At 48.4% G+C, this 21775-nt stretch overlaps 1 protein-coding gene across 5 annotated transcripts in view; it reads left to right on the forward strand.

The window, feature by feature from the left end:
- LOC132391014 (arf-GAP with Rho-GAP domain, ANK repeat and PH domain-containing protein 1-like) overlaps nucleotides 1-21775 on the forward strand; it is a 284897-nt gene that overhangs the window by 84983 nt on the left and 178139 nt on the right. For all 5 annotated transcript variants that reach the window (XM_059963618.1, XM_059963617.1, XM_059963620.1 and 2 more), the window contains one exon: nucleotides 7971-8590. In XM_059963618.1, the coding sequence (XP_059819601.1) occupies nucleotides 7971-8590 (620 nt within the window). The remainder of the gene's footprint in view (nucleotides 1-7970; nucleotides 8591-21775) is intronic.

The following is a 21775-nucleotide window of genomic DNA, read 5'->3' on the forward strand; positions in this document are numbered from 1 at the left end:
GTCAGTGCACGGCCTCCTCTACTGTCTGGGTAACCATGATGACATGAACATTGATTTTTCAAACTTCTGGTCATGCCCCCCTTTCACCATTCCCCATTCCCGTTCCCCCTTTCACCATTCCCCTCTCTCACCATTCCCCATTCCCGTTCCCCCTTTCACCATTCCCCTCTCTCAACATTCCTCATTCCCATTCCCCCTTTCACCATTCCCCTCTCTCAACATTCCTCATTCCCGTTCCCCCTTTCACCATTCCCCATTCCCGTTCCCCCTTTCACCATTCCCCTCTCTCAACATTCCTCATTCCCGTTCCCCCTTTCACCATTCCCCATTCCCGTTCCCCACTTTCACCATTCCCCATTCCCGTTCCCCCTTTCGCCATTCCCCATTCCTGTTCCCCCTTTCACCATTCCCCTCTCTCAACATTCCTCATTCCCGTTCCCCCTTTCACCATTCCCCTCTCTCAACATTCCTCATTCCCGTTCCCCCTTTCACCATTCCCCATTCCCGTTCCCCCTTTCACCATTCCCCATTCCCGTTCCCCCTTTCATCATTCCCCATTCCCGTTCCCCCTTTCACCATTCCCCATTCCCGTTCCCCCTTTCACCATTCCCCATTCCCGTTCCCCCTTTCACCATTCCCCATTCCCGTTCCCCCTTTCACCATTCCCCATTCCCGTTCCCCACTTTCACCATTCCCCATTCCCGTTCCCCCTTTCACCATTCCCCATTCCCGTTCCCCCCTTTCACCATTCCCCATTCCCGTTCCCCACTTTCACCATTCCCCATTCCCGTTCCCCCTTTCACCATTCCCCATTCCTGTTCCCACTTTCACCATTCCCCATTCCCTTTCCCCACTTTCACCATTCCCCATTCCCGTTCCCCACTTTCACCATTCCCCATTCCCCTCTCTCACCATTCCCCATTCCCCTCTCTCAACATTCCTCATTCCCGTTCCCCCTTTCACCATTCCCGTTTCCCTCTCTCAACATTCCCCATTCCCGTTCCCCTCTCTCACCATTCCTCATTCCTGTTCCCCCCTTTCACCATTCCCATTCCCCTCTCTCAACATTCTCCATTTCCGTTCTCCTCTCACAACATTCCTCATTCCTATTTCCCTCTCTCAACATTCCTCATTCCCGTTCCCCCCTTTCACCATTCCCATTCCCCTCTCTCAACATTCTCCATTCCTGTTCTCCTCTCACAACATTCCTCATTCCCGTTCCCCCCTTTCACCATTCCCCATTCCTGTTTCCCTCTCTCACCTTACTTCCTTAGCTGCCCATCATCTCCCTGTGGTGCTTCTCCCCTTTTTTCTTTCTCCATGGACTTCTGTCCTCTCCTATCCCTCCTACCATCTGTTCTCTTTTTCACCAATCAACTTCCCAGCTCTTTACTTCACATGTTCCCCACTCCTCCCGGTTTCACTTTGTGATTCTTTCTCCCCTGCCCCCGTCTTCTCACTTTGACCCCTCATCCTTTTTTCTCCAGTCCTGCAGAAAGGCCTCGGCCGGGAATGACAACTGTGCTCTCCTCCATAGATGCTGCCTGGCCTGCTGTTCTTTCAGCATTCTGTGTGTGTTGCCTGGATTTCCAGCATCTGCAGGCTGTCCCTTGTTCGTGGCAATAAACTTGAACTTGTTTTTACTGTAATGCAGAGCAAGAGGTGCTTAGTCTTGTGCACAGTAAGATGACACCAATAACGAGAGTAGAACATTTTAACGATTTGAGCCTAGTGATTATTTATCTTGAGTGAGGCCTCATCTTAACACCTCAGGCATCCGTTAGTCTCGTGAGACCATGGATTTCCAGGGCGCAGGCCTGGGCAGGGTTGTATGGGAGACCGGCAGTTGCCCAAGCTGCAAGCCTTCCCCTCTCCATGCCACCGATGTTGTCCAAGGGAAGGGCACTAGGACCCATGCAGCTTGGCACCGGGTACGACGCAGAGCAATGTGTGGTTAAGTGCCTTGCTCAAGGACACAAACACGCTAACTCAGCTGAGGCTCGAACCAGCGACCTTCAGATCACTAGACCGATGCCTTATCCACTAGGCTATGCACCAACACAACCTCAGGAGAGTGAGAGAAACTCAGGATGTGGGGAACCATTCTGTGACGGAACTGGGATGGGATGCTTTCTGTAGAGCATTGCTAAAGAGTGGTGATGGTCAATGGGGACATGCTGAATTTCTTTAGCCTCTTGAGTGAGGAGGTAGTGGCATTGGCGAGCTTTCTTGGCTGTGGCATCAACGTGGTTGGACCAGGAGAGACGGCTGGTGATGTTCACTCCGAGAAGCTTGAGGCTGTCAAACTCTGCACGGCTGATGTAGACAGAAACATCCATGGTGGTCCCCTCCCACTTCCTGAAGTCAATGACTAGCTCTTTTGCTGATATTGGGGAAAAGGTTGTTGTCTTGACAACACATCACTGGGTTCTCCATCTCCTTCCTCTAATCTGACTCATTATTGTTTGGTATCACAGTGGTATCATCTGAAAACTGGCAGAGGGAGTGAGAGCAGATTCTGGCCCCATTGTCATGAGTGTCCAGGGAATAGCGTGGGGTGCTGAGGACACAACCTTGTGAATTAGGCCACGGACTGAATTTCAGACTCTTCATCTCATGTTTTTTTAATATTCATTGCTTATTTATTTAATATTATTATTATTTTGTCTTTCTTTTGCATTTGCAGTTTGTTGGCTTTCACACACTGGTTGTCCATCCTGTTCAGTGTGGTCTTTCATTGATTCTGTTGTGGTTCTTTGAATTTATGCTCACAACAAAATGAATCTCAGGGTTTGACTATGCTGACGTATATGTTCTTTGATGATAAATTTATTTTGAACTTTGAATAACTGTGGCCAAGGCTGCTGCCTATCTTTACTGATTGTGGTCTGTTGGTCAGGAAATCAAGGATTCAATTGAAGAGGGAGGCATTAATTCCCAGGGTCCAGAGTTTAGTGATGAGTTTGCTTGAAATTATAGTATCAAAGGTGGAGATGTAGTTAATAAACGATAGTCTGATGTTTTTGTCTTTACTGTCCAGATGAGTGTAAGGCCATGGAGATGTCCACTGCAGACCTGTTTCAGCAGGAGGGAAATTGCAGTGGGTCAAGGTTGTGTGGGAGGCTGGAGTGAGGGTGTTCAGGGAGGTGATATCTTTCTGTTTCAGCAGTAGGGGAAGTGGGAGGCTGGAGTGAGGGTGTTCAGGGAGGTGATATCTTTCTGTTTCAGCAGTAGGGGAAGTGGGAGGCTGGAGTGAAGGTGTTCAGGGAGATGGTGTCCACGGTAGGGAAATTGCAGTGGGTCAAGGTTGTGTGGGAGGCTGGAGTGAAGGTGTTCAGGGAGGTGATATCTATCTGTTTCAGCAGGAGGGGAATTGCAGTGGGTCAAAGATGACTGGAAGGCTGTAGTTAATGCGTGCAATGACCAGCCTCTCGAAGCACGTCGTGATGGTAGATGTCAGAGACACAGGTCTGTAGTTGTTAAGGCGCGTTATCTTGTTTTCCTTGGGCACTAAGATGATAGTGGTCTTCATAAAGCAGGAGGGAGCTATAGGCTGAAGCAGGGAGAGGTTAAAAATTGTCGGTGAATACGCCCATGAGCCGATCTGCACAAGATGTAAGGTCATGGCCAGGGACACCATCCAGGTCAGGTGCTTGGCGTGTTCACTCTGCGGAAGACTGATCATGGTGACTGTGGTCTCCTAAGGCAGCAGTAAAATACAGTCACACCATAAAGAACAGTCCAAGTCCCCCTGTCCATGAATGTTGCAGCAGTCTGCATTCGAGTACAATACATCTTGTCTTCTGCTGAGTGAACACTGGAGGGCAGCACTGAGCACTCTGGCACTGCGGATTGTGGGATCGGTCAGCAATGCACTGGGTCCTTTGCCTGCAACATTCCTGGAAAATCTCACAGATGGGAGACCCGTTCGGTGGGGGACATACCCGTTTCCCATAGGCTCAAAGCATTAAGCTCATCAGGAAGGGGTGTGCTGTTGTTGGCAATGCATCCGAGTTTGTTCTGTTGCCCATTACAGCAGGTAACACAAGTCACAACTGATGGTTGGTCTGGGACTCGATTTTGGACTGGTAATATCTCTTGGTTTTATGGAGCTCATAGAGTCTTAGAACACTACAGCAGAGAAACAGGCCATTCAGCCCATCTAGCCCATGCTAAATTGTTATTCTGCCTAGTCCCATTGAGCTGCACCGGTCCATAGCCCTCCATACCCCTCCCATCCGTGTACCTATCCAAAATTCTCTTAAATGTTGAAATCGAACCTGCGTCCAACACTTCCAGTGGCAGCTCAATCCACGTTCTCACCACCCTCTGAGTGAAGTTATATCCTCTCATGTTCCCCTGAAACATTTCACCTTTCACCCTTAACCCATGACCTTGTTCTGGTCTCACCCAGCCTCAGTGGAAAAAAGACTGCTTGTGTTTTTACCCTCTCTATACCCCTCATGATTCTGTATCCCTCTATCAAATCTCCCCTCATTCTCCTTCACTCCAGGGAATACAATCTGAACCTATTCAACCCTTCCCGGTCCTCAAGTCCTGGCAACGTTTTGTAAATTTTCAATCTTTCCCGCAGGGAGGTGACCAGAACTGCACACAGTATTCCAGTCAGGCCTCACCAACAGATGCGTGATACCACCCCAGCTCCTGTACTCAATACTTTGATTTGTGAAGTCACTATTGTACCAGTATTACTGCGAGTGTGACGTTCTCTGAAAGCGGGTGTGCCCAGCCTGAGCTCCGTGGCATAAGAAGGGTTGGGAACCCCTGTTCTGATAAATTGTGATCCCTCAGGTGTCTGGGCACCTTATATCTGGGATGTTAGGGTGGGTTTCCTTAACGCAGAATTCATCTGACTTTGTCTAACGTGGGGAGGCTGATGCACGGGCAGCCCCCACGTGGTCGGGGTCCAGTGGCATGGAGTGCAAGATGACTGGGGACCCTTCACTGTTGTGGCTTTCCTCTGCCCTCACAGCCATTGTGACGTGCCATCACCATCTGCCAGCTCCACTGTTGGAGGTCTTGGCTGGAACCCCCTCCCCCTTTGACCTTACCGCCATGGGTGACCTTACCAGGGGCCAAAATCCAGGCAGCATCACTCTCGGGATCTCGGGAACTCACAAGCCTCTCCACCACGACAGGGTGACGGGGGGGGGGGGGGGTGCGCGGCGGTGATGCAGTTACAGTCCAGTGTGTTGGATTTCGGAGTTTAATTCCGCTATCCTCTCTCAGAAAGTTAGTCCGTTCTTTTCATGTACGCGTGGGTTTCCTCCGAGTGCTCTGGTTTCCTCCCACAGTCCAAAGGCAGACTTGTCAGCAGGTTAACTGGTCATTGTAAATTGTCTGGTGATTAGGTTAGGGGTAAAGAGGTGGATTGTTGGGTGGACTGGCAGGGCCTGTTCTTTGCTGTAGCTCTGTTTAAGTACCAGGAGCTAAACACCAGACGGCACAGCAAGGTGATGAACCCTGGAGTTCAGTAGTCGTGTAAGAGTGGAGCGGAAGCTGTCCTCGAGCCTGGAGAGGAGAGAATTCCCGGGGCGGATGAGATTCTGTTGGCTGCTTCACTGAGGCAGCGGGCGGAGTTGGCGGAGGAAGTGTGAATTGAAAGGGAACGCCACGGCTGCCTAATCGCGCGGCTGTCAAGCGAGTCTGGGCACTGAACGACGTTTTCTCTGACACCTCCATCTGCTCTGGTATAAATAGTCTGTGGGTGAAGTGATACTGTAGCTCGTGGAGATGGGTCAGAGATACCGGCAGGCTGAAGACTTCCTCCAGAGGCCCAGCTCAGCTGTCAAAGGAAACAGCTATGCTGTAGATAAGCACACAGGAGATTTGGTATATCACCAAAGACACTCACAGATTTCTGCTGATGTACCGTGGGAGCATTTGAACTGGTTGCATCACCATCTGGTCTGGAGGGGGCACTGCACAGGATCGGAAAAAGCTGCAGAAAGTTGTAAACTCAGCCGGCTCCATCGAGGACACCTTCAAAAGGCAATGCCTCAAAAAGGTGTCGTCCATCACTAAGGACCCTCACCACCCAGGACATGTCCTTTTCTCACTGCTACCATCAGGGAGGAGGTACAGAAGCCTGAAGCCACACACTCAATGATTCAAGAACAGCTTCTGCCCCTCTGCCGTCAGATTTCTGAATGGACAATGAACTAATGAACACTACTTCACTATTTTCTTCTCCTGTCTTGTTTTGTTTGATTTGTTTGACAATGGAGGGGCTGATCCCTCCAGTTTGTCTTTTTTTTTGCACATTTGTCAGTCTTTGTGTGTAGCTTGTCATTGTTCAGTTGCTTTAGCCCGTCCACGTTAGGGTTCGACATGTTGAGCATCCAGAGAAGCTGTTCTGTTCACCACTATCGTAGCGACTGGTTACTTGAGCTATTGTCACCTTGAACCGGCCTGGCCTTTCTCCTCTGATCTCTCTCATTACCAACTGAACTGTCCTGACGAAGGGTCTCGGCCCGAAACATCGACAGAGCTTCTCCCTATGGATGCTGCCTGGCCTGCTGCGTCCCACCAGCATTTTGTGTGTGTTGTCTCATTAACAAGCTGTTTTCACCTAGAGAACTGCCGCTCACTGGATTTTCAAACGTTTTTTGCACCATTCTCTGTAAACTCAAGAGACTTGTGAAAATCCTAGGAGATCAGCGGTTTCTGAGATACTCAGACCACCCCATCTGGCACGAACTAGTCAGTTAGGTCCCATTTCTTCCCCATTCTGATGTTTGATCTGAACAACGATCTTCTTATAAGGTTTAGTGGCGATTGTCAGTCCAACATAAGGTGCATTTCTGCCACTAACCCGAAGTGGAGTGTGGAGCAAAGAGACAGAAAGTAAATAAGTACCCAAGAAATTCCCCCAAGAACTCAGATGATATCAAAAAGTCTGATGCTTTTCAGAAAGCCCAATGTGTGCTGATATACACTTCAATGGAAGTGAGAGACTGCCATGTTAAACTGTGTCTGTCCCAAAGATCTCCGTTTATCGATCAGGTTGTTCCCTGCGCACCTCATCGGGACTGAATTCAAGCAATATGTGCTGCACCGTTTCTTGGAAAGTGCATTCCTGTAACATGCATATTAATTTTGAACAAGTACTTATTCAACCTAGCGTAATATGTTTAAGCAACACACACAAAATGCTGGTGGAAAACAGCAGGCCAGGCAGCATCTATAAGGAGAAGCACTGTCGACGTTTCGGGCCGAGACCCTTCGTCCTGACAAAGGGTCTCGGCCCTAAATGTCGACAGTGCTTCTCCCTATAGATGCTGCCTGGCCTGCTGTGTTCCACCAGCATTTTGTGTGTTGTTTGAATTTCCAGCATCTGCAGATTTCCTCGTGTTTGCTTTTGTAATACATTTAAGTGTAACTTCTCTCCTTTTATACTCATCTCCTAGTTGAGTTCCCATCATCCTCTGAATTTTATACAAGTGTCAAACTGAACCTCTTGACCGTGTCTACATGCTTTTATGCATTGAGTTGCTGCCACATGATTGGCTGATTAGATATTTGCAATGTAGTGTAGGCCTCCATTAGTCTCGATAGACCATGGATTTGCGCCTTGGAAAGTTTCCAGACCGCAAGCCTGGGCAGGGTTTTTTTATGGAAGACCGGCTGCAAGTCTCCTCTCTCCACGCCACCGATGTTGTCCAAGGGAAGGGCATTAGGACCCATACAGCTTGGCACCGGTGTCATCGCAGAGCAATGTGTGGTTAAGCGCCTTGCTCAAGGACACACACGCAGCCTCAGCCAAGGCTCGAACTAGTGACCTTCAGATCACTAGACGAATGCTTTAACCTCTTGGCCACACGCCAACACAAGTTAGCATTAATGAGCAGGTGTACCTAATAAAGTGGCCGCTGAGAGTGCGTACTTTGATAATAAATTTAACCTGAATTTAACTCCTGACCACCAATTTTGTTGTTGTTTCCCCGCAGGTCTGTGTGACGGCAGGACCATGGACTGAGTTGGCGAGCGAGGGTGTGTGTGTGTGTGTGTCCGTGCACGCGCCAGGCGCCATGACATTGGAGGAGGGGGCTTTGAGTGTCCAGGACTGGCTGAGGGCCCTGCACCTCGATCAGTATGCGGACATGTTCGCCCAGCACGCCTACCACCACCTCGCCGACTGCTGGGAGCTCAGCGGGGAGGACCTCTCCCGCCTCGGCGTCTGCTTGCCCGGGCATCGCAAGCGCATCCTCTCCGCCTTAAGGAAGGGGCCGCCATCACGGAATCCCCTAGCCGCTGAGGCGACGTTGGATGACGTCAAGGAGAAGCCCATCCCGAGAAAGAGGAGCGTCTACCCCTACCAGGCCCATCCACCGGCTGAGAAGGCCTCCCTCCCCCCCATCCCGCCCAGGCAGGGACTGGGGTGCCCTCCCAAGAAAATACAGCCTGTCCCCCGTCCTCGAATACGACCCCCGCTGGTGGGGGATGGCCTGAGGAAAGATCCACCTGTGCTCCCTCCGCGCCAGGACACAGAGAGCAGGGGGCGACCCCCACCACTGCCGGCGAGGCCTCTGCCCAGGCTCCAGGATCGGGAGACCAGTGTGGACTGCGGGTGAGTGGCGGGTTGGTATCCATCCTGGGACGCTCGGTGCCTTGGGCCTGAGGCAAAGGATCTGCCTGGCAGTTTGTTACTGTCTCCTGTGCCGTGACACAGACCGCGTCTGGAGTATTGTGAGCTGTTTCAGGCCCTGTATCTGAGAAAGGATGTGCTGGCATTGGAGAGGGTCCAGAGGAGGCTCACGAGAATTACCCCGGGAATGAAAGGGTTAACATACGAGGAGTGCTCGATGGCTCTGGGCCTGTGCTTGTTGGAGCTCAGAAGAATGTGGGTGGGGGGGAATCACATTGAAACCTAACGAATATTGAAAGGCAAACAGGAGGAAATCTGCAGATGCTGGAAATTCAAACAACACACACAAAATGCTGGTGGAACGCAGCAGGCCAGGCAGCATCTATAAGGAGAAGCACAGTCGAAGGGTCTCGGCCTGAAACGTTGACAGTGCTTCTTCCTATAGATGCTGCCTTGCTTGCTGTGTGAATATTGAAAGGCCCTGAAAGAGTAGATGTGGAGAGGACGTTTCCTGTAGTGGGGGAGTCTCGGACCAGAGGACACAGACAGAGTGGATGTGGAGAGCATGTTTCCTATAGTGGGGGAGTATAGGACCAGAGGACACAGATAGAGTGGACGTGGAGAGGATGTTTCCTACAGTGGGGGAGTCTCGGACCAGAGGACACAGATAGAGTGGATGTGGAGAGGATGTTTCCTATAGTGGGGGAGTCTCGGACCAGAGGACACAGATAGAGTGGATGTGGAGAGGATGTTTCCTATAGTGGGAGTATAGGACCAGAGGACACAGACAGAGTGGATGTGGAGAGCATGTTTCCTATAGTGGGGGAGTATAGGACCAGAGGACACAGATAGAGTGGATGTGGAAAGGACGTTTCCTATACTGGGGGAGTCTAGGACCAGAGGACACAGATAGAGTGGATGTGGAGAGCATGTTTCCTGTAGTCGGGGAGTCTAGGACCAGAGGACACAGATAGAGTGGATGTGGAGAGGATGTTTCCTATAGTGGGGGAGTCTAGGACCAGAGGACACAGATAGAGTGGATGTGGAGAGGATGTTTCCTATAGTAGGGGAGTCTAGGACCAGAGGACACAGATAGAGTGGATGTGGAGAGGACGTTTCCTATAGTGGGGGAGTCTAGGACCAGAGGGCACAGATAGAGTGGATGTGGAGAGGACGTTTCCTATAGTGGGGGAGTCTCAGACCAGAGGACACAGATAGAGTGGATGTGGAGTGGCTGTTTCCTATAGTGGGGGAGTCTCGGACCAGAGGACACAGATAGAGTGGGTGTGGAGATGATGTTTCCTATAGTGGGGGAGTCTAGAACCAGAGGACACAGATATAGTGGATGTGGAGAGGATGTTTCCTGTAGTGGGGGAGTCTCAGACCAGAGGACACAGATAGAGTGGATGTGGAGAGGATGTTTCCTATAGTGGGGGAGTCTAGGACCAGAGGACACAGATAGATTGGATGTGGAGAGGATGTTTCCTATAGTGGGGGAGTCTAGGACCAGAGGACATAGATAGAGTGGATGTGGTGAGGATGTTTCCTATAGTGGGGGAGTCTCGGACCAGAGGACACAGATAGAGTGGATGTGGAGAGGATGTTTCCCATGGTGGGAGAGTCTAGGACCAGAGGACAGAGATAGAGTGGATGCGGAGAGGATGTTTCCTATAGTGGGGGAGTCTAGGACCAGAGGACACAGATAGAGTGGATGTGGAGAGGATGTTTCCTATAGTGGGGGAGTCTCGGACCAGAGGACACAGATAGAGAGGGTGTGGAGAGGATGTTTCCTATAGTGGGGGAGTCTAGGACCAGAGGACACAGATAGAGTGGATATGGAGAGGACGTTTCCTATAGTGGGGGAGTCTAGGACCAGAAGACACAGACAGAGTGGATGTGGAGAGGATGTTTCCTATAGTGGGGGAGTCTCGGACCAGAGGACACAGACAGAGTGGATGTGGAGAGGATGTTTCCTGTAGTGGTGGAGTCTCGGACCAGAGGACACAGACAGAGTGGATGTGGAGAGGATGTTTCCTGTAGTGGGGGAGTCTCGGACCAGAGGACATAGCCTCAGTATAGAAAGATGTCCATTTAGAACAGCGATTAAGAGGAATGTCTTTAGCCAGAGGGAGGTGAATCTGTGGAATTCATTGCCACCGGCGGCTTGGAGGCCAAGTACATTTAAAGCAGAGGTTGATAGGTTCTTGATTAGTCAGAGATTTTGGGGAGAGGACAGAAGAGTGGGGTTGAGATGGTGAATATGGCCTAATTCTGCTCCTTCATCTTATGGTCTCATGGCTTGGTGATAGCGATAAATGTTTGTTTCTGTGATGGCAATTAAACGTTTGTTTCTGTGATGGCGATAAAGGTTCGTTTCTGTGATGGCAATTAAAGTTTTGTTTCTGTGATGGTGATTAAACGTTTGTTTCTGTGATGGCGATTAAACGTTTGTTTCTGTGATGGCGATTAAACGTTTGTTTCTGTGATGGCGATAAAGGTTTGTTTCTGTGATGGCAATTAAAGTTTTGTTTCTGTGATGGCGATAAAGGTTTGTTTCTGTGATGGCGATAAAGGTTTGTTTCTGTGATGGCAATTAAAGTTTTGTTTCTGTGATGGTGATTAAACGTTTGTTTCTGTGATGGCGATTAAACGTTTGTTTCTGTGATGGTGATTAAACGTTTGTTTCTGTGATGGCGATAAAGGTTTGTTTCTGTGATGGTGATTAAAGTTTTGTTTCTGTGATGGCGATAAAGGTTAGTTTCTGTGATGGCGATTAAACGTTTGTTTCTGTGATGGCGATAAACGTTTGTTTCTGTGATGGCGATAAAGGTTTGTTTCTGTGATGGCGATAAAGGTTTGTTTCTGTGATGGCAATTAAACGTTTGTTTCTGTGATGGCAATTAAACGTTTGTTTCTGTGATGGCGATTAAACGTTTGTTTCTGTGATGGCAATTAAACGTTTGTTTCTGTGATGGCGATTAAACGTTTGTTTCTGTGATGGCGATTAAAGGTTTGTTTCTGTGATGGCGATAAAGGTTTGTTTCTGTGATGGCGATAAATGTTTGTTTCTGTGATGGTGATTAAACGTTTGTTTCTGTGATGGCGATAAAGGTTTGTTTCTGTGATGGCGATAAAGGTTTGTTTCTGTGATGGCGATAAATGTTTGTTTCTGTGATGGTGATTAAACGTTTGTTTCTGTGATGGCGATAAAGGTTTGTTTCTGTGATGGCGATAAATGTTTGTTTCTGTGATGGTGATTAAACGTTTGTTTCTGTGATGGTGATAAAGGTTTGTTTCTGTGATGGCGATAAAGGTTTGTTTCTGTGATGGCGATAAAGGTTTGTTTCTGTGATGGCAATAAAGGTTCGTTTCTGTGATGGTGATTAAACATTTGTTTCTGTGATGGCGATTAAACGTTTGTTTCTGTGCTTTCCCATGGAGGGCCATGGTCCAGGTGCGGGTAGAGGGGATGAGGCAGAGTCATAATTTGGCACAGACTAGATGGGTCAGATCAGAATCAGGTGACATATGTTCTGATATTTGTTTTTTTGGGCAATACATAAGAAAACTGCTGAGAAATATGAAAAAATAGGAAATGGAAAAAGACAAAATAGTGATAGTGTCCATGGGTTCATGGACCGGTCAGACCGGTCTGACTGTGGAGGGAAAGACGTTGAGGTACAGGAGGAGGCTAATGTACTCCCTCATTGATTGTAGCAATGAGAAGAGGGCAAGCTCTGGGTGATGGGGGTCCTTAATGTCACCTTCTTGAGCCGCTACCTCTTGAAGACGTGCTTGATGTTGGGGATGCTCGTGCCTATTGTGAGCGGCCTACGGAGCCCCCGTTAATCCTGTGTACTGGAGCCTCCATGTCAGATGGTGATGCATGCGGTCCAGGTCTCCATTGTACATGGAATGCGGATCATTACGGCACAGTACGGCCCCTTCGTTCGGCCTCTGATGCTGCGCCCACCTTTCAACCTGCTCTAAGATCAGTCCTGCCGAAGGGTCTCGCCCCAAATCATCGACTGTGCTCTTTCCATAGATGCTGCCTGGCCTGCTGAGATCCTCCAGCATTTTGTGTGAGTTGCTCGGATTTTCTCTTGTTTGTGGATCAATTTAACCCTTCCCTCCCACATAGCCTCCATTTTCCTATCATCCATATATGCGTATCTAAGAGTCTGTTAAATGTCCACTGTCCCTCCCCTGGTAGGGCGTTCCACACACCCACCACTCTCTGTGTAAAGAAACCTACCTCCGACATCCCGCCTACACTCTCCTCCAATCACCTTAAAATTGTTTCCCTTGTATGAGCCAGCGCTGCACACGCTCTCTCTCTCTCTGCCTCACTGACAGATACAGTCCATCTGCAGAAATTGGCAAGAGTGCTTGCTGATACACCAAATCTCAGCAAGCTCGTAATGAAACACAGTTTCTGTTGTGCTTACATCGACGCGTTGAGCCCAGATTAGATCTGCTGAGATGTTGACACACTGGAGCCTGAAGCTGCTGTGCTCTCACTGGGGACTGGTGTGTGTTCTCCTGATTCCGTTGAAGAGAAAAGCCTACAAGAAGTCGTGGATACAGCCCAGTCCATCCCAGGTCAGCACTCCCCACTAATGAGCCATCGATATGTGATATCGATATCACAGGAAATTAGCATCCATCATCGGGGACCCCCAGCACCCAAGCCCCGCTCTCTCCTCATTGCTGCTAGCAGGAAGAAGGTACAGGAGCCTCAGGACCCACACCACCAGGTTCAGGAACAGTTATTGCCCCTCACCCATCAGGCGCTTCGCTTGCCCCATCACTGAACTGCTCCCACAACCTGTGGATTCACTTTCAAGGGCTCACTTTCTTGACTGTACTTGTCAACGTGGAGCAGAGAGCAAGTTTGTAAATCTGGCGGGAGCAAAGGATGTTGGGAATGGCGAGGGTGGAGCGCCGTGGGAGGGGTGTGGGACAGGTGGGTGAGGACACCAGGCAAGGTTATTTGATACCAAACAATTGATTTATTGATCATTACAGGGTGTCTGTCTAGTGTTTCCTGCTCCCTCCCCTCTCCCCAACCACGATTCTCCGTTTCCCTGTCCCCTTCCCACTCTCAGTTCACAATAGAGACCCACATCAGAATCATCACTCACATGTCAAGAAGTTCGGTTTTTTTACGGCAGCAATAATGCATAAGATTACTACAGTACTGTGCAAAAGTCTGGGGCAAACTAGCTATATATATATGTGCCTAAGACTTCTGCACTGTATTTATGTAGGCTGATAACAAGTTATCAGGGGAATCAAGGGATATGGGGACAAGGCAGGGACTGGGTATTGATAGTGAATGATCAGCCATGATCTCAGTATTTATGTAGGCTGATAATAAGTTTTCTTTGAACTCTGAACTCCTCCTGAAGACTTCAATCAATTCCTTGGTTTTGCTGACGAGTACAGCACTCTCCTCCTGCCCTCCGCCACTCTCCAGGTTTGGCAGGAGGATAAATCCGGAGGGAACTCGCTGAGGAGGGTGGTGCAAGGCAGGGCAGGGGGAGGAGGAGATGTGGTTTCACACACAGAACCAGCTCCATCAGCAAGGCCTAAAGCCCTCTGGCGGTGGAGACGTGGACAATGTTGCCATCCAGTGGCCATCGCGAATTTTGTCCATTCCTTCCTTTGAACACAAATTGAAGTCCAAAGTTCAAGTTGAAAGTAAATTTACTATCAAAGTACATGTATGTCACCATATACAACCTTAAAATGCGTTTACTTACGGGCAATCACAGTAAATCAGAGAAACACAATCCAATCAATGAAAGACCGGCAAACAGTGAGCAAAAGACAACAAACTGCAAATACAAAAGAAGAAAAAATATATTGAGAACATGAGGCAAGGATCCCTTGAAAGTGAGTTCAAAGGGCATGGGAACATTTCAGTGATGGAGTGAGGGGAATTATCCCCTTTGGTTCACTAACGGGCTGCTAAATGGTTGAGGGGTAACAACCGTGTAGATGTGCTCAGTGGTGGGGAGGGCTTTACCCGTGATGGACTGGGCCGTATCCACTGCTCTGTGTAGGATTTTCTGTTCAAGCGCATTGGTGTTTCCATCCCAGTCAATATGCTGTCCACAACACATCTATAGAAGTCTGTCAAAGAATCAAGTATATTGTATGTCTTGAAATCTGTTGTTTTGTAACAGCAGTTCAGGGAAGTTTGAAGTTTTGGAATCCTAGGAAACTACAGTGCAGAAACAGGGCCTTCAGCCCATCTGTTAGAAGATTGTCGGGAGATTTCACTCGGGTAATCAAAATTCTGAGGGGTATAGATAGGGTAAATGCAATCAGACTTCTTCCCCTGAGGTTAAGTTACAAGGTCATGGGTTCAGGGTGAAAGGTGAAAGGTTTAAGGGGAACTAGTGCTGCCGGGGTGGGGGGCGGGGTAGGGTTAAACTTGAGCTGCAGGTTCATGGGAACCAGAGCACCAGAACAGATAGTGGAGTGGTTGTGGATAAAGGTGTTGTTAAGCTTGCATACAAAGTCAGGAATCAAGAGGTCGAGTATGGTGAGCGTGATGTTCTGAGCTGCATCTATTTCAGTGTAAGGGTATTGTAGGGAAGGCGGATGAGCTCAGCACGTGGAATTATGATATTGTAGCCATTAGTGAGACTTGGTTGTAGGAGAGGCAGGACTAGCAGATGAATTTTACGGGATTCCTTTGTTCTTGACGTGACGGAGCAGGAGGAATTAAAGGAGGAGGGGTGGCTTTACTAGTCAGGGCAGTGCTCAGTCAGGACAGACTGGAGAGGCGCTGTGGGTAGAACTGAGGAATAAGAAAGGTATGGCCACGTTAATTGGATTATAATATCGACCACCCAACAGTCTGCAGGACTTAAAGGAGCAAATTTGTAGAGAGATTGCAGACTGTTGCAACAAAGATAAGGTTGTGATAGTAGGTTTAACTTCTCACATATTGACTGAGACCCCCACACTGTGAATGGGATGGACGGGAAAGTGTTTGTCAAGTGTGTTCAGGAAAGTTTCCCTAATCAGTGCGTAGAAGTCCCAGTAAGGGAGTGTGCGATACTGGATCTGCTATCAGGGAATGAGACAGGGCAGGTGATAGAAGCTTGTGTAGGGGAACACCTTGCATCTAGTGATCACAATGTCATTAGGTTCGAGTTATTTGTGGAACAGAGTAGGTCTGGTCCCCAGGTTGAGATCCTAAATTGGAGAAAAGCCGATTTTGATGGCATCAGAAAGGATCTGGCAGGTGTGGGTTGGGACAGGTTGTTTTCTGGCAAAGGTGTGCTTGGTATGTGGGAGGCTTTCAAAAGTGAAATTTTGAGAGTACAGAGTTTGTATGTTCCAGTCGGAATAAAAGGCAAGGACAACAGATTCAGGGAACTTTGGTTTTCAAGAGATATCAAGGCCTTGGATAAGAGAGAAAAGGAGGTGCATAGCAGGGATAGGCAGGCAGGAACAAATAATGAGGTGCTTATGAGTAAAAGAAATGTGAGAGAACACTTAAAGAAATCGGGAGAGATAAAAGAAGGCATGAAGTTGTTCTCGTAGGCATGGTGAAGGAGAATCTCAAGGGCTTCTACAGATGTATTAAGAGGAAAGGGATAGCAAGGGACAAGATTGGTCCTCTGGAAGACTGGAATGGTAATTGATGCAAGGAGCTGAAAGAGATGGAGGAGATCTTAATGTTGTTCCATTGTCTATGAATAAGGCAGGAAATTATAGACTGTTGAGCCTGGCATCAGTCATGGGAAAATTATTGGAAGTTATTCTGATGGGACTGGATGTATAAGTATTTGGATAGATGGGGGACGGATTAGGGATAATCAACATGGCTTTGTGCATGGTAACCAACCTTGTCACTGTCTCAGGAGGCATTGTATTCTATAAGCCCCCTGGTAGCAGCAGAGATACCGAGGAGCGGATTGGGAGGCAGATTTTGGAAAGGTGCAAAAATAACAGGGTTGTTATCATGGGTGACTTTAACTTCCCTAATATTGATTGGCACCTGATTAGTTCCAAGAGTTTAGATGGGACAGAGTTTGTTAAGTGTGTCCAGGATGGATTCCTGTCACAGTATGTTGACAGGCTGACTAGGGGGAATGTCATACTAGATCTAGTATTAGGTAACGAACCGGGTCAGGTCACAGATCTGTCAGTGGGTGGGCATCTGGGGGACAGTGATCACCGCTCCCTGACCTTTAGCATTATCATGGAAAAGGATAGAATCAGAGAGGACAGGAAAATTTTTAATTGGGGAAGGGCAAATTATGAGGGTATAAGGCTAGAACTTGCGGGTGTGAATTCGGATGATGTTTTTGCAGGGAAATGTACTATGGACATGTGATCGATGTTTAAGGATCTCTTGCAGGATGTTAGATATAAATTTGTCCCGCTGAGGAAGATAAAGAATGGTAGGGTGAAGGAACCATGGGTGACAAGTGAAGTGGAAAATCTAGTCAGGTGGAAGAAGGCAGCATACATGAGGTTTAGGAAGCAAGGATCAGATGGGTCTATTGAGGAATATAGGTAGCAAGAAAGGAGCTTAAGAAAGGGCTGAGAAGAGCAAGAAGGGGGCATGAGAAGGCCTTGGCAAGTAGAGTAAAGGAAAACCCCAAGGCATTCTTCAATCATGTGAAGAACAAAAGGATGACGGAAGTAAAGGTAGGACCGATTGGAGATAGAAGTGGGAAGATGTGCCTGGAGGCTGTGGAAGTGAGCGAGGTCCTCAATGAATACTTCTCTTAGGTATTCACCACTGAGAGGGAACTTGATGACGGTGAGGACAATATGAGTGAGGTTGATGTTCTGGAGCATGTTGATATTAAGGGAGAGGAGGTGTTGGAGTTGTTAAAATACATTAGGACGGATAAGTCCCTGGGGTCTGATGGAATATTCCCCAGGCTGCTCCATGAGGCGAGGGAAGAGATTGCTGAGCCTCTGGCTCGGATCTTTATGTCCTCGTTGTCCACGGGAATGGTACCGGAGGATTGGAAGGAGACAAATGTTGTCCCCTTGTTCAAGAAAGGTAGTAGGGATAATCCGGTTAATTATAGACCAGTGAGCCTTACGTCTGTGGTGGGAAAGCGGTTGGAAAAGATTCTTAGAGATAGGATCTATGGGCATTTAGAGAATCATGGTCTGATCAGGGACAGTCAGCATGGCTTTGTGAAGGGCAGATCGTGCCTAACAAGCCTGATAGAGTTCTTTAAGGAGGTGACCAGGCATATAGATGAGGGTAGCGCAGTGGATGTGAACTACATGGATTTTAGTAAGGCATTTGACAAGGTTCCACATGGTAGGCTTATTCAGAAAATCAGAAGGCATGGGATCCATGGAAGTTTGGCCAGGTGGATTCAGAATTGGCTTGCCTGCAGAGGGTTGTGGTGGAGGGAGTACATTCAGATTGGAGGGTTGTGACTAGTGGTGTCCCACAAGGATCGGTTCTGGGACCTCTGCTTTTTGTGATTTTTATTAATGACCTGGATGTGTTGAACCTTTGAACCTTTATTTGATTTTGAGAAGAGATGGGGCTCATTTGCTCATTACTATCATTTCAGTTAACTGACAGATTTCCTCCACAATCTAAGTGTAAATTTTGTTTTGATATATTTTTTCTTCTTGTTGGCGGTTTGATGTTTATTTTTAGAAGCTTTCTATATGATGCATGGCTTCGGGGTTGTACCCTCAATGGGTTCTTTTTCTCACCTTTCTTGCTGAGTAGGGGTTTTTTATTCACAAAAATTTTCAATCTTTAAGATAATTTTTTGAGGCATTGTAAGTGTTGTTACTTCGATGTACCTGCGTATTTTTGAATAATAATAATAAAAAAAAGATTTTAAAAGAAAGAACGACCTGGATGTGGGGGTAGAAGGATGGGTTGGCAAGTTTGCAGACGTCACAAAGGCTGGTGGTGTTGTAGATAGTGTAGAGGATTGTTGAAGATTGCAGAGAGACATTGATAGGATGCAGAAGTGGGCTGAGAAGTGGCAGATGGAGTTCAACCCGGAGAAATGTGAGGTGGTACACTTTGGAAGGACAAGCTCCAAGGCAGAGTACAAAGTAAATGGCAGGTTACTTGGTAGTGTGGAGGAGCAGAGAGATCTGGGGCTACATGTCCACAGATCGTTGAAAGTTGCTTCACAGGTAGATAGGGTAGTTAAGAAAGCTTATGGGGTGTTAGCTTTCATAAGTTGAGGGATAGAGTTTAGGGGACGCTCTATAAAACTCTGGTTAGGCCACACTTGGAGTACTGTGTCCAGTTCTGGTTGCCTCACTATAGGAAGGATGTGGAAGCATTGGAAAGGGTACAGAGGAGATTTATCAGGATGCTGCCTGGTTTAGAGAGTATGGATTATGATCAGAGATTAAGGGAGCTAGGGCTTTACTCTTTGGAGAGGAGGATGAGAGGAGACATGATAGAGGTGTACAAGATATTAAGAGGAATAGACAGAGTGGACAGCCAGTGCCTCTTCCCCAGGGCACCACTGTTCAGTACAAGAGGACATGACTTTAAGGTAAGGGGAGGGAAGTTCAAGGGGGATATTAGAGGAAGGTTTTTCACTCAGAGAGCGGTTGGTGCGTGGAATGCACTGCCTGAGTCAGTGGTGGAGGCAGATACCCTAGTGAAGTTTAAGAGACAACTAGACAGGTATATGGAGGAATTTAAGGTGGGGGGTTATATGGGAGGCAGGGTTTGAGGGTCGGCACAACATTTTGGGCCGAAGGGCCTGTAATGTGCTGTACTATTCTATGTTCTTGTAGTGCTTTTCGAGGAATTTACCAGGAAAGTGGGTGATGGCAAGGCAGTGGATGTTGTCTACATGAACTTTAGCAAGGCCTTTGACAACGCCCCTCATGGGAGGTCGATCAGGAAGATTCAAGATGAGGTAGTAAATTGAACTAGACATTGGCTTCGCAGAAGAAACCAGAGAGTGATTGTAGGCAGTTGCCTCTGACTGGAGGCCTGTGACTAGCGGTGTGCCACAGGGATCAGTGCTGGGTCCATTGTTGTCATCTCCATCAACAATCTGGATGATAATGTAGTTAACTGGACCAGCAAATTTGTGGATGACACCAAGATTGGGGGTGTAGTGGACAGTGAGGAAGACTGTCAAGACTTACAGTGGGATCTGGACCAGCTGATGAAATTGGATGAAAAATGGCAAATGGAATTTAATGCTGACAGGAATAGTGAGGGAGTGTTCATGGACTATTCGAAAACCTGATGGTGGAGGGGTAGAAGCTGCTTCTACCTATATATGGTTATATCAATCCTGTATATGGTCATGTACCTTAAGATTGTCATGCCTGGGAGGAGGGGTATGAGCTCCCACTACCTATTAAATGTTCTCAACGACATGAGTCTCAAATAGACTCTGACAACCAAGTCCAGCTCCTGGCCTTCATGGGGTGGGGGTGGGGGGTGGCTTAGCTACTAAACACAGTGAAACTGTTTCTAGTGACAGGACCAGTTGCTTCGGGCAGACGGGGCTCAGCCGGGGTTGGCAGCTCACCTAGGAGAAGGAAATCTCTGATCTCAAACCCCTGCTGCCCTGCGAGGGTCAGAGCCGTCTCTACTTCCTGAGGAGACTGAGGTCCTTTAATGTCTGCCGGACGATGCTGAGGATGTTCTACGAGGCTGTGGTGGCCAGTGCTATCATGTTTGCTGTTGTGTGCTGGGGCAGTAGGCTGAGGGTAGCAGACACCAACAGAATCAGCAAACTCATTCGTAAGGCCAGTGATGTTGTGGGGCTGGAACTGAACTCTCTGACGGTGGTGTCTGAAAAGAGGATGCTGTCCAAGTTGCATGCCATCTTGGACAATGACTCACATCCACTCCATAATGTACTGGTTCGGCACAGGAGTACATTCAGCCAGAGACTCATTCCACCGAGATGTAACACTGAGCGTCATAGGAAGTCATTCCTACCTGTGGCCATCAAACTTTACAACTCCTCCCTCGGAGTGTCAGACACCCTGAGCCAATAGGCTGGTCCTGGACTTATTTCCACTGGGCATGATTAACTTATTATTGTTTAATTATTTATGGTTTTATATTGCTATATTTCTACACTATTCTTGGTTGGTGTGACTGTAACGAAACCCAATTTCCCTTGGGATCAATAAAGTCTGTCTGCCTGTCTGTCTGTCTGACTACACCCACTCCTGGGGAAGGCTTCAGGAGTGAACCCCCAGGACAAATCTGGAGCTGGAGTCCCTAAGGCAGTCTGATGTTGAGTTCAATCCTGACTGACAACTCCTGCGATGCCGCAGGTGCCAAGCTGTATCGGTCTCTGCCGTTCCTGTGGATTTATCAGATGTGTGGAGGTGGGGGGGGAGGGGTACCTGCTGCATGCCAACAACTTGCTCTCCATATTGTATTGCCGTGGCTTGCGTAGACAGCTCAGATACAACATCCATGGTCGACCCTGATCAATGGAGGGAGTGCAGGCTGGGAGGTGATGGGTGGGAGCAGGTGAGGGGGATGGTGGGTGTGTGGGGGGGGGTGAAGTAAGAAGCTGGGAGGTGATGAATGGAAGAGGGAAATCAGATCAAATCATGTGTACTCGCTATTCAATCCGTACATGGACACAGCTGAATGAGACAGTGTTCCTCTGGGGCCAAAGGTGCAAAAACATATACATCCATTCAAAATAGCGAGAAAGGAATGGAAAAAAAAAAGAACGTAGTCGTGTAAGAGAACATATCTTTAGTCCAAGACCCTGAGCGACGTCCTGCAAATTGGTTCCTGGCAGCCCACCCTGTAATCCCACCAATCCACCACTGGAGGGCAGCACCGACAGGAGCTGTCGTCACCACCTGAGCCCAGAGGCCACGCGACAACACAAGCCCATGGCTCGAGGGCTTGTCCTCACTACGACCGAGGTGACTCTGCTGTCTCGCTCCCTGTCCCGCCACCAAACAAGGGTAGCAGGCCTGCGGCAGTCAACGTCCAACAGGGTCTTGCGATCGCAAAAGAAGCGTCCAAGGTGGTCACTCGCGGTTTCACTACACGCCGCCTTCGCGCCAAATTGAGGGCACCAACTCCAGCACATCCAAGTAGCAGGCAGCAGCTTGGACTACACCCAGGTCAGCTCATCTGAGCCCGATCTGGCTCCTTCTGTGGCCCTGCGGCCCAACATCCCAATTCGC

Source organism: Hypanus sabinus, chromosome 3, assembly GCF_030144855.1.
Source record: "Hypanus sabinus isolate sHypSab1 chromosome 3, sHypSab1.hap1, whole genome shotgun sequence".
NCBI lineage: Eukaryota > Metazoa > Chordata > Chondrichthyes > Myliobatiformes > Dasyatidae > Hypanus > Hypanus sabinus.